At 33.3% G+C, this 18441-nt stretch overlaps 1 protein-coding gene across 7 annotated transcripts in view; it reads right to left on the bottom strand.

Moving 5' to 3' along the window:
• Positions 1-18441, bottom strand: part of GRIA2 (glutamate ionotropic receptor AMPA type subunit 2) — a 139807-nt gene that overhangs the window by 18681 nt on the left and 102685 nt on the right. For all 7 annotated transcript variants that reach the window (XM_011360337.1, XM_011360334.1, XM_011360335.1 and 4 more), the window contains exons 7-12: positions 15402-15569; positions 15043-15147; positions 14267-14377; positions 12544-12750; positions 11716-12086; positions 7259-7457 (exon numbers count right to left, since the gene is read on the bottom strand). In XM_011360337.1, coding sequence (XP_011358639.1) covers positions 7259-7457; positions 11716-12086; positions 12544-12750; positions 14267-14377; positions 15043-15147; positions 15402-15569 — 1161 coding nt within the window. The remainder of the gene's footprint in view (positions 1-7258; positions 7458-11715; positions 12087-12543; positions 12751-14266; positions 14378-15042; positions 15148-15401; positions 15570-18441) is intronic.

Raw genomic sequence — 18441 nt, 5'->3', positions numbered from 1 at the left:
ATCTCCCCCTGGCATTTTGTTTCTTTGTTTCTTTCGTTAAATGCAATCTTAAAGATCACTTTTGGGGACCCTGACATTATTTGGCATTGCTTGATTTTCCCAATTGCCATTTCATTCTAAAATCTCATTTCTCTGTGAAAATAAGCAGCCAACTTTATTAGCAACTTGTTTCTGATAATTACTCAAAATGATCTTGACCATATATACTGGAAATGTGAACTATAAATTACTTTAGTATCAAGTTTTCCTTCAAATATCAGAAGTCTAATCAAAGAATTCTCAAAATTTTATCAACAATATTTATATTTAGTTTAGATTTTAATTCCAGTATATTTAAATGATTGCACAATTCTATTTCTCTTCTCTGCAGAGCTCGGGTACTGTGTTCATTACCATGGCAACTAGTTTGAGACATCTGATAGAGCCAGCAGAAATGATTCTCTTACATAAACACAAAAATAAAGCAAATTGAACACTAAGTAATCTGAAGTACCTACGCAGGTTTCTACCGAAATTCATCTTTTCTGAAGCATCTAAACAGGAGTTTTAGAAGAGTTTCGAGATAAGAGACTAATCTCAAATTATTTCTCTATTGTTTGAATCTTCCCTGCTAGAATAATTGTCCTCATGATCTGATGATGTGGTAGAAAGGAACATTTTCTCTTTAATATAGACTATCCTAGAAAGCTGCCTGTAATCTGATTAGAGTCAAATGATTCATCCAGTGGATAATGTGAGCTCTCATCTCCCCTTTATATTGCAAGAGTGGTCTGGAAATGAAACGATCAGATGGAGAGCACACTGACATTTGTGGAGCATGGCCATGCGAAGAAGAGAATGACCAACTTAACATATTTACCCAGGGAGAGGTGACCAGTTTGTACTATGACCGTAATTCACCAAGTAGACATACCCTTTCTTTTTCCTTCCATAGCACTTTGATCACAGAAAACATGATTCAATATAGTCTCTCATACAGTTATTTATATTCCTATGAATTTTGGAACTACTGAATGAACTGCAAGGTCTTGAAACTGAATACTAATTTTTAAAGGAAACATTGGCAAAATCTCTAAAATTTTGACCTTTCCTTGACTGTTAAACTAGCTACATGTAGCTGAATTTAAATAATACAGGCTTTCCCCCAGGCAATTTAGGCTAAATGTGTCCTTAAAATTTTTAAGACTTTAATGCTGTCCTCAGATGTTCTGTGAAAATGTGAGAAAAATTAAAATGTCAGAGAAAGGAAAACTACCAACCAGAGAGGAAATGATTGCAATGTATTCTGGATCATCTAGAGAAGCCTTGGGCAGGCAGAATTGTCAGCTATGCAGATTGTTATGCAATAATCAAGCTCCCCCAAAAAACTAAGGATGGAAAATCTGTAATATATATGACTAACCATGCCACGAGTGACTTACAACACAGCCGTATAGTGCTATTTATTGCTGATTTATTCACCGTTAGCATTTATTTAATGCCTAATATTTTTGAAGCCATTTCAATGGCTAAGCATGAATGAAAGGTCCATAAAGTGTCTATTCTGATATTAATTGATATTAATAACTATATATATAAAATATGGCTATGCCCACTTCATCTCCAAAATATTTGAAAGATATAAAATACATATGCATATGTACTTATATATGGAAAGCTAAAAGTATATATAGCTATATTCATATATACAAAAGTAGTATATACACATATTTCTGACTGCATAGAAATATGTGATATATAGGAAACCATGACAGAGAAATCATTAGCTATACAAGAAATTATGAAATAAGTATGGAGATCGATCATCAATGAGGGAAAATCTGTTCTATAGAATATCAATAAAGAAAGCATGTTGTATTATTGCTGAACACAAGCAGAAACTTGAACAAACTGTAATTTTAATAAAATAGCACTTACTGTAGTTCTATAGGGAATATGTTATAATGGCTCATTTTTATTTCTATTTCAATCAATGTTTTTATATGTAACCATAATTAGGTATATCTTATGCCACAGAGGGAGTTAAAAAAGGTTGCTGTCTTTAAAAGTATGATTTAAATTATTTTAATTATTTGGTGATTGTGATTATTATATAGTAAATCACATATATGATTATATATGATCATAAATCATATGTACATACATATATGTAAGGAAAATTTTAGACTAGTCCTTTCACTCAGGTAAGGGACATCTGCATTATACTCTTTATCATTTATACCACTTGTATACTCTGTGAAAAATCCAATGCTATGTAACAACAGTAGAGTTTCATGGATTACCATCAGACCACATTTATCTTCTGAGAATGGAATAATTAGCTTCGTTGAATAAGAAGGAAAACCTTTATTCTGACAATGCTTTATAATCTTTTCCTTCCAAAGTCAGCATAACTAAATCAGATCATTTATTCAGAGGATACACTCTGTTCCTTATCCTCCCAGAGGAGAGAACCAGAGGAAATACAGGATTGCAGTGTGGGGAGACTTGAGAGGCATGAAAAAGCACCTTTTGTCTGCAAGGTAATAATTGAGCTTCATGGATTGACAGGCCAATGATAGGCTTATATATAAAAGCCATTTCCTATCCCTTAAATCTGTCTCTGTAGGAACACAATGCATATAGCTCCAATAAAATCATTTTCTACTCAGACTCATCTAAGATTTGTCCTCTTTTATTGAGAGAAGTTTGAATTATCAAAATGTGAGAATCTAAAAATAGTGGTTTATAATCGAAAGCCTAATTCTTTCTTAATTATAGGTATGCTACAGTGGCAGTATAATTAGGGATGATCAGCAGCTCCAAAGTGAGTCAGACTTTATCATTCACTCTGTATAAGGATGGGTTCCATATAGAAAACCCTGGAAAATGGAGATGCAGGGTCTTTTCCCTCAAACATCTTGGTGGGTACAAGACGGTTCTCCATTTACTCTCCCTCTAGGCAGAACAAAGTACATATTTCATTCTCATGTTTGTTTTACTGATCATTACTGAAGGGATGTATAGTTTTTAAGTTCAAAATTTTAAAGCTTAAATTGGAATTCTAAAATTATATATACTTTTTGACTTCATTAAAGCAATATGAATATAACAGTTTATTATTAAATTATTTAACTGAAATCTGAAAATACTTTAGGCTTAAATTGAATAATGGATATCACTTTAGGACAAAACTGATAGATCTCTATAAACAAGATAAAATATTCATCTTACAATTTGATATGATGTGCTTTCATCCCCCCAAAAGATATACTTTTAGGAAACAGTTAATACTGAGAAAAAAAACTAGTTCAGAATTGTTTTAAAACTGGCCATTTGCTCTTTAAAATGTTCTTAAACAAGTTATCTTTCATTCTTTCTCTAGTTATATATCTTTAAATTTTACACGATGACTCAACTTCTCAAATCAATGTCCCCAATGACTAAATCCAAAGTTCTTGCTGTAATAAACACAGAAATTTGGCTTGATAAACTCTGTGATAATAGAACATTTTAAATAAATAATAAAATTCCTCATCATAAGCAGCATAAAAAGGAAAAAAAACTACCAATAAAACCAAAATAAACCATATTAGGAAACATAAGATAACTTAGAACTTTAAATATTAGCAAATGGTAAAAATGGTAAAAGTTTTTTTCTCTCTTATTTTAAATTTCATTTTATTATTAGTTTCAAGTATACAGTACATTGGTTAGACATTTATGTATTTTATAAAATGATCCCCTACTTACTATTTCTCTCCTCTGGCTCTCCACCTAGACATTACTTTAATGCTAACTGCATTCCCTATGCTGTGCTCCCCAACCCCACAACCATCTATCAACTACTAATTTGTACTTCTTTAACCCTTTACCCCATCTCCCTTCCCTCTGGCCATCACCAAATTTTCCTCTATATTTGTGAGTCTGTTTTTGATTAGTTCGTTCTTTTTGTTCCTTAGATTCCACATAAGTGAAATCATATGGTATTTTTTTCTGTCTGACTTATTTCACTCAACATAACCTCTAGGTCCATCCATGTCCTTGCAAATGGTAGGATTTCAGGTTTTTAATGGCTGAGTAATATTCCATTGTGTATATGAAAAAAATGGTAAAAGTTTTTACTTTCACATGTAATTAGTTGTCTTGAGTCTGAAAGTAAGCATGAGTGATGGCCAGAGGACAAAGAGTACAGTACGTATCTTTGGTCTGGCTTCAGCTCACTCCATCTATATCCATTCCCTTTCCTGGCAGAATAGTTATCATGGTAATCAATCTGCCAGGTTTCACCCCCATCTTGAATCCACCTTACAGGAGCCCCAAATGTGCTTAGAGCTAAAGGACAGTGAAAAGAGATAGAAAGACCAAGATGTGTAGTGAATGTTAATTTTAGGAATAGAAACAAGGAGAATTTTTTTTGCAACACTTTCCACTATAATCTATTTCCACTCTTCAGCCAAACTACTACTCATAGACAGACTAGAATTTAAGGGAAAACATATTAATAAAAATCAATTATGTTTTTCTTTTATAATGCCTATGAATTAGCTTTATCTTATTCAATACATTTTAATTAACACTGTAAAGAGAAGTTATTTTTTTCAAAGAGAATCTGTTTTCTCAATCTCTATATACTAATGAAAGAAACTCTATGTGAAAAGCTAAGAGACATGATACAGTAGGAAAGCTACAGAATCCTGGAAGATATTCTTGGGAGTCAGAAGCAAAATTAGGATTGTCTTCACTATTATCATCACAGTACCCAACTATCAAACATTAATACAGTTAATACAGTTATTCAGAAATACTCTTGTTTAGCAGCACCTTTTTAATCCAACTTTAAGAAACAAGTCTTTTTTGTGCATAATTTCCAAAATCATAACCATGTTATATATTTCAGGGGAGGAATTAACATGGCCAGCTCCTATTCACTTTGGTGATGATGTGTGCTGTTATGTTAGCTTCCCCTCATTTGTACAAACAGAATAAATAGTGTGGCTTTTAAGTATCTTTGACCCATATCCTTCCTTTTCTTGAAAAGAGGAAGCTGACTACAAAACAATGGTATGCACTGAGACCTAGCCAAAGCTGATTAATCAGCAATTCCTTTTGAACATATGTTGACAGGAAATGTGAGGCCCTGCCTGAATTCCTGTTATGATAATTCACTGAAATTACATAAGAAAACATGGATGTGACCAAAACAGAGCAGGGAGGCAGTGAAATAAATCCAGAGACCTTTCTCTTTAAGGAAAAATAGTTTATGAAAAGAACTTTTAGGAGTAAAAGACCTCTGCACAGTTATTAACTGTCTGAATTTGGACAGATCCCCAAATTTACCTAAGCTTTAGTTTAATAATGCCTAGCAGTCAAATAAAAATCATTGCTCTGGCTATCAGACAGAAATATTGTGAGTTCAAAGAGATAATGCATAAGAAACTGCTCTGGGAAGCTATACTGATAAAAGTTATCAGTTTGCTTAGATACTCAACATCAATTCTCTGTTACTCTAGGGAAAGTAAACTCCATAATACAGAAATTATGGCGTGTGTGTGTGTGTGTGTGTGTGCGCGTGCGCACGCGCGTGCGTATGTATACACACAAACACATATCATAGGATCATGGTCTCTGTGGGATTAGTGCACTGAATACAAGAATATGAATAGCAGCATTCTTTTGCCCGGGATCATCCAGCCTTCTCATCTTGTCTACTAGAGAATTCGTGTATCTTGGCATCTTGAGGATTATGGCATGTGTTTCTGTGATTGACTGAGTTAAGGCAGACTGAAAAGTTCTGGGAACATGAATGCACAATAGTTGAGAGTAGTTGGTGCTATTATTGTTTGAAGCTAATGACAGTAACTCTCAGTAGAGGTACACTCACCTGGAAGAGAGGGTCTGGAAACAATATTATTTTGATCAATTTATGTAGCAATGAGTAAGACACAGATCTCATTTACCTCAAGAGAGAGGAATACTAGCAAAATATATAAATAAAAGCAAGCCAGTTGGGATGCAAACAATAAAAAAATGCTTCAAAACACACTTCTAATTAAGAGCCACACGATATTCTAATTTATTTCAATAGATCTATTGTTACGATCAAGCTAGAGCATTATGTTATATTAATTATATTTAAACATATCTTACATACATGTTCACAGATGAGAGTAAATTGTCATTAGTAGTATATCTGTATTATAACATTCATACATGGAACCGCATTAAAGTCAGAGTAGCTGCTGTCGGACTGATCACCTTCTGCACTTAAATTGCGGCACCTAATGAAAGCATCATGACTCCATCGGGCCACATATGTCCCGATGGCTATTATCTGTTCTCAGCTGTGGCTGCCCCCACCACTTTTTCTCCCATCATATCTTCAGCTCAACTGAAGTTTTTTGGAAAAGAGGCCAGCGGCCGTGTAGGAAGAGAGAGTCTTCAAATTATAATCTATGACTTCAGCTGAAAAATGAAGTCCTAATCCTAATTCCAGAGTAAATTGGCCTGAATCTCACTCAAACAAACTCAGATATATCCAAAGATATATCATATATATTGGCTTAAGACTTAAGTTTATTAGCTGTATTTAAACATTTATATAGAATGAGTTCATATATAGAAATAATAGTATAATGGAAGAAAATTATACCAACATCAGCCTATTGGGCCGATAAGACTGCAACTTTTAAAAAAATTAAAATACATTTAATAGACACATTCTAATTATGCTGCACAATTTATTTATTTATTTATTTATGCTATACATTTTAAGAGTTAGAAAGTTAAAGGACTTTGTTAGCCTTTTCTTGGAGGACTTCACAGAAAATTCATAATCTGTTTCCTGACAAAGAATTAACATAACTGATTTCAAATTGAGTATTCAGCCATTAATGATGTATAATAAATGGCAGTCATACTTATTTAAAATCAAATAAAAAACAACACCCTTTTGTTTTAAAAATAATAACACTCTAATCTGAACTATACTTTGCTTCAATTTGTTCCAAAAGGAGAATCAAATTTTATAAAACAGATTTTTATTACAATATTATGTTTTTCCCCAAAGGAGTTAGGAATCAGAATAGAGATAGAGATAGAGCTAAGGATAGGGATAGGGAGGGGAGGGGGACAAGGTCAAGAACAGAAATAGAGACAGAGAAGGAAGTTACTTTCACCTAGTACTTTTGTGTAGATCATGGGAGGGGGTGAGGGGGACAAAGTTAAATAGGTTAAATTTTAAGAACAAAATCAGAAGTTACAAAGCAGAATCTCTTACCCTGAAAAACTCTTTAGTGGAGCCAGAGTCTAATGTTCCATAAGCAATTTCTGTTTGCTTAGAAAGATCCTCAGCACTTTCGATGGGAGACACCATCCTCTCTACAGTCAGGAAGGCAGCTAAGTTAGCCGTGTAGGAGGAGATTATGATCAGGGTAAAGAACCACCACACACCTCCAACAATGCGCCCAGAGAGGGATCTAATAACAAGTATGAAATGGATTTGTAAAGTGACACGAATGACCCAATAAAAAAACAAGTTAGCAGTATTACGCAAATATTGACTTATAGGGGAATATTTAACTTTATATTTTTCAATATATCTGCTACTGAATGAAACTAGAAGTTATTAAACATTCTGGGCAAGGGGTACAGATTAGCTAGATTTGATGAGATACCCAGAGGTCAAAACTTCAGATTCCTGAGATTCTTTCATAGTTATAATGCCCAAATCATTGATGGTATGAAATCTTTGTAACAAAGCAATTTCAAAAAACATGTAAATAATCCATCCAATGCTCATTCTACTTTATCCACTCATGGCTTATAAGCAAACATGAAGAAGAAAAACTAAAATTACCAACAATCCTCAAAACAATGTTAACACACAAATCCAAATATTAAACTAAAAGAGTATGCACCATAGATGTAGCTTTAAATACTGTAAACATCCCCTGTTTTAAAACATTCAGCCAGTGAATTTCCAGAGCTCTCAAAAGAGGTTCAATATTTCATTAGCTTTTGTGTGTGTACGTTTTAGATACTGTACAAGATAGAAGATGGAAAAGAATGACACTACAAACAAAGGTATGACACAAAATATAATTCTTAATCAAAATCTGATGCTTCATGGCATGGATGCTATCTCCCTGTTCCTTTGTTCCTCCTGCTTAAGAAAAAAAGAAAACTCAAGGAAAACAAATTAGACATTTAAAATTTTGCCAACATAGAAATTCTTAGTTTGAAATATAATAAGAAAATAATATTTCTGTGATCATGAATTCTTACATAAAATACTTTTTAGAAGCTTAATAGATTTATAATAATTTACATTAAACCCTAGGTTGATATATATAGATATGTAGATACAAATATATTGTATTATTTTAAAAGATTTGGTGGGATTCTGCACATAAAGGCATTAGAGTAATATTGACAAATATAATAACTATTAATAACTCTGCTATGCTTAAAAATTTGGTTGGTTATAGTGAAGACCTATTTCTAAAAACTTAAATTATAAAAATTGGGCAATTTATGGCCCAACCCCAAATTCCTCACAGTTAACAATTAAAAACATATCTTTTGATAAATCACAAATACTACATCAAATTACTTGGTAATATCTATAGAATAAATTAGTCAGGTAAAGATTTTTTAGATAAAAAGCATCTGTTGCTGAAATAGAGAGCAGGCAATGAAAAACAAAAAAAATATAATTAAGAGCCCTTATGAAAAACATAAGAATATAATTAAGAAGAACAAAGAATTAAATAAATATGATAAAATGAAAAAGTTAAACACTTCTCACTCGTATTTGGAAAAGGATATTAAATACATTTTAAAATTAGGCAACCCCTTATGCAGACGCAGCTACTCAAAATATTCACTATTCCACAACAATGGAAGATATAATTATATGATATGTACCCTGTATTTAAGAGGGCAGGTCAGTACCTGACTGCTCAAATCACTTAAAACAAAACTGATTATGTGGTAATTGCTTTTGACACTATACATTGCATGTTAACTTGCAATATATTTGAGAATCATATTTATAAGTCCTTTGTAGGTATAAAATAGACACAAGATAAAGAGACAAATTGTTCTCTATATTCTAGTGCTTAAATCAGATTTAAAGGGATTAAGTATGCCAATTTATTTAAAGTGTACAAGATATCTCCAGAAAATTATTGGACTTCCATATTATTCAAAATAAAATTTTCAAGCAATTATTATTTACTAAATAATGTTTTCAAAGGATCAATTAATGTTTTTGAAGAGTTCCTGAGAAATTTCATGCAGAGGGGCAAATTCAATTTTATGTTTTATGGTGATAGACAAAAACAGTTTTTCTAATTAGGAAAAAAAATTTTCACCTCTCAGCATCTGTACTAATGGAACAAATAAATGCACGTATTCTAACAATTCTTTTTATTCTCTATTAAATTATTTTAAAATGTCATTTTAAATTAAAATAGTTTAATTCATTTGAATTATTTAGGGACACTGTGGAACAAAACCAGAAGCAAGCAGGAGAATAAAAGTCAACTTTAGAGCACTTTGTTCTCATAATTTTTGTGGTTCTACTCTTCAGGAAATTATAATAGCATATTCTAAACATAATTTTAAGCAAGTGACCAATTCAGTTCAATCAATAATTCTACATTAAAATTTAAATGCCGTATTAATATTAATAATGTAGTTCCATATCATATTTTACAAAGAAATGATAAATATCTTTTAAAGTATTTAAAGAGCATCTCTAGAGTGATCTCTGAATTTCATATATTAGTATTATTATTATTACTATTATTATTTTAGATGCTAACTGCTCTATTCTTTTCTAAATTGGAGTATGTAACCATCATTGCATTTTAAGTAAAGATCGTTTGGTTCATTTGAAAAATTAAATTTGCCTATATTATATAGAATGTTAAATTTTTAAATGTACATATAGCATAAAATAAAAGTTATATGCCTAAACTTTTTAATAAACGGAATTTTGCCCATATATATTCTGTGGCAAAAGTGTCAACAAATAAAATGGAAAAAATACATTATCTAAAATCTGTCTTACTAGAAAATAAAAATTATTGCATATGAAATGATAGTGAAATCAAAAGCACAGGGAACAGATCATATTTAGGCTTGTTAAAAATTATAAGTTGTGTATACATCATGGTGGACCCTGGGATAACACAAGTTGTTAAATATGCCCTATATATAAACATGCTCCAGCCTCTGTATATAAATGTTTTCTGCTCCTTGAAGAGCACTGGACACCAAAACTACCTTCAGAGCCATGATGCATGAGGAGCAAGGCAAACAAAACTGAGAGTCCATCTATGGGAATCCAGATCAATATACCCTACTCCATAATGAACCCCCATTCACTTCTACCTACCTACTCAAAAGGCAGGGCATAATTTATGTCACCCTAAGATAAATGCCTTATGTCTCAGGACTAGGGTAGCCTTCTTATCATAGATGAAAAATTTCATTATTATTTATGGACCAGAATGTTCTCTGAAATCCCAATTTGGTTAGTATTTTTCTTCCTTATTAATAGAAACTTCTCTTTATGTCTTTAATTTAAATCAGATAAACTAAATATAGAGGTAAAACTATGAGTTTTCCATATTGTGTCAGAGGTCATCAGAATGACAAATATATAAATATCATTGGCATATTTCTAATTCAGAGTATTCCCAAAGAAAAACCATAGGAAATATGATTGAATTAAGATCGTTTAGATCTATGTAATTCATAAAAATTTGCCCTAGTATCAGAAAAATAAACAGTTGATAATTTCTGGATACATGATGTATTTTCTTTATATCTAGAAAATACAATAAAGATTGTAAAAAATACAAATTTTTGAGCTTTCATATAGCTTTTTCTTGAATTAATCAGTTATTGTCCTTAGAAGTGCCAATAATATTAACAATATAATGAAATAGTATTAGAAAAGTTACCTCTTCTCTAGTTATTAAAATATCCCATAGAATCAAAGGAAGGTAGAACAAAGGGAATGTGTTTTTTTATATATTCATCATATTTAGGTGTTCTAGTATAGGAATTAACATGTTATAATGAGAAGAGGGCATATTAGTTTATTTCATAGTTTGTGTATTATCAGTCTGTATGGCACAAACTTTTATAATGAATCAGCAATTATTATTATCCAACCATGTATTCCTAGAGATTTGTAAAATGTTATCTAATGTCCTTTTAATCCAGCAACCTAATCTTAAAAAAAAAAAAAAGCAGATTTTACATTCTCTTTCACACCATTTCCATGAGCTGATGATGGGGAAAAAAGAGATGGGATGTGCGCCAATGAAGTTTTGTAAACAAGCTGTTGCTTTTGTAGTTAGTAACATTGCCCATTTTCCCATATACAGGTCTGTGGGTCAACACAGATGACTGTAAAATGAGAATATGCAGCAAAAACACGGTACCCCTCCAAGAAGGCATGGAATGATAGGAACCTTATGCATTTTATAGCCTCTCCATGGTGTGTATGATTTCACCAGGGAAATATAAGGTCAACATTCAGAGAACATTGCTCAAATATCTCACAGGCTCATGCCGATTTGAAGTATCTGTCCTTATGAGTCTTAACCTTGGACAGGTAGGCAGCAGCTGCTTAATTCTTTACGGTGAATTCATAAACGCCATGAATGTCCACTTGAGACCTAAAATGCACAAAGTTGAAGCAGGTGAGTAACCAACCTTGGTGAAATATCGCATCCTTGCTGCATAAAGGCACCCAAGGAAAACCAGAGACTATTAAAAATCCCAAATTCATTAGTTGATTCACTACTTTGTGTTTCTCTTCCATCTTCAAACTCCTCAGTGTGCCACTCGTAGGGGCTAAATCTGCTGACCAGGAATAAAACTACACTGACCCCAATGTAGGCAAAAACAATGCACATCCAGATCTCATAGGCTAAAGGATCAAGAAATGAAAAGACTCCCGGTTTGGACTTCTGAGGCTTCTTGATCATGATCGATATCCCGAGGCTCATAAAGGGCTTTGAGAAGTCAATCACCTCTTCTCTCACAAGGGTAATAGTTAATGGAGCAATTGCAATATCAGCTTTCTGTAAGGGAAATAAAGGAAAGTAATAGTACTTGGAGTCATGGTCAGAAAGGAATCATAATTACATTATCGGATCAAAAGGGGAGGAAAGGAAATCAAGGAAATGGCAATAGTATTTCCCTGGTAGAGTCTCAGTACAACAACAACAAATACAATTCGTTCCCCCAAATCCCTCCTTTTTATAAATAGTCCACCCATGGCTTGCTTATGACAATTCCATCTTTTCACTGCATCTATGCCTTTGCAACCTTTGAGCACTGCACATGGCCCAGATGCTTCAGGACAGATGAAATGCCTGTCTCATTCTTAATCTTCACATGTTCACAGGAAATATAAGATAGTATTCCTAGGGTAATGTGGAAAACCAACAACCTCAGACGTAGGTACTTTCCAGGAAGGGGAGGCATTCTGTCAATAACAGTTCGAATTAAATGATTTTCTATGAGAGCTATACTTACCCCATATACAAGTTCTCCAACCATCCCATTCCAAATTTTCGTGTCTGCATCCCTGGCCCCATACTTGCCGTCCCCAACAATTGTCAACTTGTACTTGAATCCACAATGTTTGGCAATTTCCGCAGCCAAGTCAACACAGTAGCCCTCATAGCGCTCATTGCCTTCAAGCATTTCATGATTTTTCTTCATCATAACATATGGAGATTCCTATATGAAAAGACAATGCTTTGGTTGATAAAAAGTTATGTTAATTATTTACTCTCATTGAATCAAACCTTCTAGTTTAATAATTACCTGTTAGATAGAGCCATTGTAGAATATAAATGGTAGAGAATATTTAGAGGAAAATATTAAGCATAATCCTTCCAAAAAAGGTCCTCAAATGTCTATCATTATATTTCACTTACATAGCTTGTACTTAGCCAGGCCAAAGTAAGCAAGAGACTCAAAAGCACAAACTGTTGACATATCCCTTGTCATGTTTGTAATTCCTGGGGCTTAGAGAGGAAGAATGCTCTTCAACTTCTATTTTACTCAACTCTGGATCTACCATGCTCTTCTAGGTTAAGGCTATGCTGACCCCAAGAACCACTATTTACCCCAAATCTTGTGTCATTGTTGCTTCAAGGATAAGGTTCATGTGGAAATCATGTTTTTGGCCTGCAGTACGCAGACGGAAAGGATCATTGCCATGGTGATGTTCTGATTCTACCCTGTCAGACTTCAGGTCTCACTCCATCTATGAGATATAATATCCTAAAATGATACTACAAGGATAGCTACAGCATAGCCTCACCCTGTAAACATAAGAGAGAAGAAACATAAAAAATGATTCAACACAACCTAATACTCTCCACTGAAAAGTGGCATCAAGGATATTTGGGGTCTCAGTGAGATAATTCCTCTCAATGACATGATTAAGGCAAAAATCCTCAAATGTCTAGCTTATATTTATTAAGATATTTTTAAATGCCAACCAATATTTTTATACAAATCCTTATTAGCCCATCTATATTTTCTTGTCAATACTGTTAGAATAATAAATCCCACAAATTACTACACCACTTCTTACCAAAATAAAATAAAAATATTGTTTTGTCACAGAATTTTGTACTGTTAGTAAACCCCATTTCCTCTACTTCATTTTTTTCAATAGGTTGTCATGTTCTACATCTACCTTCCATCTATCCAAAGCCTAGATGTTCAAGATCCAGTACATTTTTATCTCATTCACTCAATACACATTTATTTAGCTACGTGCTAACTACTATGTTGAGACTTGGAGTTAAAAAGAAGGGAGATCATACTTGCTTTTAAGGAGTTCATCTTTTAGTATGAAGAAAGAAAAATTGGCAACATTATTGAAACATAACAAATGTAGAGATAGAATGTACCCAGAATTGTATGGGAATGGAAAGGTGAAGCACCTGAGAAAATATGAAGTATGCGCTTTAAGACTTTCCCCAGCCGTTCACCAGTGCACCAGGTTATGAATTATCTGTCAAGCTAACCTTCAGTTTTGAAGAGGTAGGGAATATTTTTGAAAGCTTTAGCTAGCGCTCTTGTTAGTCCTTCTGACAGAGTAAATATGCAACAAATGATTAAAACATTGCAAAAGCTACCCTGTAATAGTTACTGTCTTAAATATAAACAGCAATTCTAGCTGGCAGATAGTGTTCAAAAGAAAAAATAAAGCAAAACATAGGCCTATGTCTCTAATTACCAAGATTGTAGTGACAACGACAGTCTTGTTCTCAAGCCCAGAGGTATCATTTCCAGAAGGGAGCTCAGTAAGGGTCACAACCATTTTGTCCACTTCGCTCCAGTATCCAATCTGAAAAAAGTTACAGAAGGTACAGAAGGTAGGCACATGGATAAAGACCTTTCTATTAGCTAAGCATTTAATTATTTTCAAACCCATGTCCGAATCTAAAATTATACCTATATTAACTATGCTTCTTCTAAACGGAGATGTGTCTTTGATAAAGTAAATCTAATAATAGGAATAGAACAGGACTGTAAAGACAAACAAAAACAATCCTTAAAAACAGCTTATCTCTTCACGTTCATATTCTCCAAAAATCATTTATTTGGGAGTGGTCATATAAATAAAGTCTTAACAATGGCCTTTTAGCCATAATAGTTGAAAGACATAATTGAACAGTTATAGGCACCTTTACACCAACTATGCTTTGTCTTCTGAACCATAAACTTTAAGTGATAGTTCTTTTTCTTCATATTAAACTCTTTTTTTCTACTTTGGTCTAAAAAATAAACGTAGAACAGTTCTATTTACAGTTATTTAAAATTAAGTTTCAGTGTTACCAGAAATGAATATACTTGATCTAGAAAAACATACTAAAAAATATGTCTGTTTCTGCAAGTTGTTAAATTCTATGTGAATGCCTATCTCCAGGACTCTTTGGAAGATGACATGATAGATTAGCTAACTCACCTCCTCACACAGAGAGAACTGCCTTTAAATCACTAATGACTTACCTTCCGGGGCCCATTAGTTTTGAGCTCCATGATGTTAATTGTATAGTTTATTCTTTTTCCATTCTGGTCAAACTTTATATTTCCTGAGAGACCTTCAACCTGAACCTAATTTGGAAATGGGAAAAAAGCACAGTTATAAATTTACTTCAATCGAAGATACAAGCCGTATGGGTTATTCTCACGAGACTCAAGTCAAGAAAACTACATTTTTAAGCTTTCTGTTCACTATTTAGCCTACCTTTGTGTAGTTAGGAAATGTTATTCCCTCTATATTAAACATAAAACAAGATGACTAATTCAGCAGAAAAAAAAATAGTAGCATTATTAAGTCACATTAACACTTATGTCCAGTGACTGACCTGTTTGAGGGCCCTTTCTATTTCTACACCTTGTCCCCAGGGGACTGCTGGGTTTGCCAGACAGTCTCCCGCATTCCCCCTTCGGGAGATTTCAATTCTCTGCTTCCGTAGGTTGCGGAAAGCTTCAGTCATCACTTGAACGGCATCATAGGTCAGAGCAGAAGTATACTGAAAAGTATCACACATATTTCATGAGAATGGGAAAAAATGCAGAGACAGTACACACTGGCCATCAAGACCGCAGTTGCCCACCAACAGTACCATATCAAGTCCAAAATTTAGACACAATTTCTTCATCTAGAAACCTAAGAGTCTAAGAGAAGTAGTATGGAATATTAGGACTATGGAAGGGGATTTTGACTCTCAACATTTTCTATATTAACATCTCAGCTATTTCAAGTGACATCTTTCATAATAATTTTGTCAATGTTTTTTTTTCCTAGGCAGTTTCTCATTAGAGCATCATTTTATAGCCTGATCTGATGATACAAGAAATTATCAAATTAATAAATATTTCTCCACTATCTTATGAGGAACTCATTTGGCAATAAGGAAAGACTACTGATTAGTTTCAAGATCCTTAGTCTCTAATCAACCCTAGTGATACTCATCTAGATCTGCAATGGCCTTTTGAGTATTTATTTGTTTTTAACTTCCCCTAGATGAATATGGTTATGACTATTTTAACTTCCCATTAATCAAACAGAAGAAGAACCAAACTTCATAATTTCTCTGCCCCTTCATGTTTCAACAGTCTAACATTGGTTCCAAACTTGTGGTATTCAGAGCCCAGCAGGACAGCAGGATTATTACAGGAGCTAGGAACCAAGCAGGGAAACGAAACAAAACAAAACAAAACTGCATTTGTACTAAGCATTGTCAGTGGCTGGATATGTATTATTATGTGCATGTATATATACCGCTGTCTATCAAATGTATGATGCTGTCGGTTATTATAAATCACATTTTAACATAAACACTTTAATAAATGCTGAGGAAATTTCTGTTCTTGAATATTTTTCAGTCTGTAGATAGCAAGTTTAATGAAGGTGGGGAAAAAATGCAGTATCATACTGATTTTGTGACACTCTGAAAATCTTAACCACGAATCCAAAATGGTCATTCAACATCTTCAAGTAATCCTTGTTTCTTTAGTGAATTAGTTCTTCCAATCTGAGAAATTTTTATTTTATACCTTTTATCTTCCTTAATTCACACACTTCCACAGTCTTCTCATTCTCTGAATTCCTCCCCATTATCTTGCCTTATATGCCATTGAGAAAGTAGAAGTCATCAGACAGAATCCCCTTATCTTTCAGCCATAACACTACCAAACTCTACATCCTCTCTCTCTGTTTCCTTCCTGACATGACAGTACATGAGGTGGCCATACTCCTACCTTAGGAGAGCCACTACAATGGTGCAGTCATCCACGACCTCTGATCTTTTTTAGAACATTTTTTTCTGCAGTTACACCCTCAATATCCCACATCCACATCCGCCTTTTTCCTCCTTATTGTATCTTCTACTGGCAAGTCAACTTCTCTAATAGCTACTACCACAAATAAAGAGATAGACAGATGACAGACAGACAGGTAGACAGACAGACAGACAGATGATAGATAGATAGGGATAATATCTGCTTCTTAGATCTGTATCTCCTTCCAATTTCCATCCTCTTTCCTTCATTAAAAAATAAATAAATAAATTGTTCAGAGGAGTTTTCTAAATTTGCCTTTCCACATCAGTCCTCCTTGTTCCAAGTGACTAATTCAGTCCATGCTTTAAGTTGCAGCTATATGCTCAAATATGACTTCTTCTGGGGTGCCCTTCCTGTCTAGCCCACTCCCAGTCACTGTCCTTCACATAATCTCGTTTATACTCTTCACAGTCTCTACCAGTATCCGAGTGTCTTTCTCATGTATTATTTATTTATCTATTTCATCTCTCCTCTCTACTAGAATATTTACTCTTGGGAAGGAGAAAACTTGTCTGATTTGTCTGTTACCACTGAATTCTCAGAGTTGCGGGCAGGGCTGGGCACTTTGAAGGGACTTAATAGGAAGGAAGAAAAGAAGGAAGAAAGAAGGGAAGGAAAAAAGAAGGGAGGAAGGAAGGGAGAGAGGGAGGGAGGGAGGATCAGAGATCTTGAAGTGGACCCTGTCCTAATGGGACTCACATTCTCTCCCAGTCCAGTGAAAAGATATATAAACAGATAATTACAATGTACCCATTATAGTGTTATGAATTGGTCCAATGGTAGATAGTTGCCTGTCTTGTTTCTTTTTTAATATGCAGTCCTATCCTAAGAAAATATTCTCAAATATAGGAAATTTTCATACAAGGACATTAATTTCAGTACTATTTATAATGAGCAAAAATTAGAAACAACCTAAATTTTTGACAGTAATGTTAAAAAAACCTGTGCTTTCTTCTTTGAGAAAGTATTATGCAGCAATTAAAAAGTAATACTAATAAAAGTATGTAACAACATTAATAATGCTAATTATAAAATAAGTGAAATAATTATTTTTTTTCCCCAAAATGAGAATAACTTAAAAAATGGTGATATCCCTTCAACAAAGAAGGGAAAGAAAATAAAATGGTTGTAATAATAGGGAGGAAACATACATGATTATATTTCTTTTTCAAGTATTCTATAATACCCACGCACCATTTAATAAAAACTGTATTATATCAAAAACATTGTATCTACTTAAAAAAAAAGACTTTTTGGAAAAAATAAGAGATATCATATCAGGATTTATCTGCCTCACTTAAATGTTCCTTTCTATTCTCTTAGTGAAAAAAAAAAAAAACATAGATTAACTTGCTTTCTTATACAGCAATTAGTTCATTGACAGTGTAATTCTTATAATAATCTAGGTCACTGAATAGGAAACAACCTAAAATGAATAAATTGGATATTTTTAAAAAGTATTACAATTTGTATTAAAAAATTATGATAGTTAAAAGCCAAAATCTTCACTGAGTCAACTTGCTCATATTACTACAAGAAATCTATAAAGCTATCTGCTAA

The sequence above is a fragment of the Pteropus vampyrus genome, unplaced genomic scaffold, assembly GCF_000151845.1.
Source record: "Pteropus vampyrus isolate Shadow unplaced genomic scaffold, Pvam_2.0 Scaffold53, whole genome shotgun sequence".
Classification (NCBI taxonomy): domain Eukaryota; kingdom Metazoa; phylum Chordata; class Mammalia; order Chiroptera; family Pteropodidae; genus Pteropus; species Pteropus vampyrus.
This window is presented reverse-complemented; position numbering and strand designations above follow the sequence as displayed.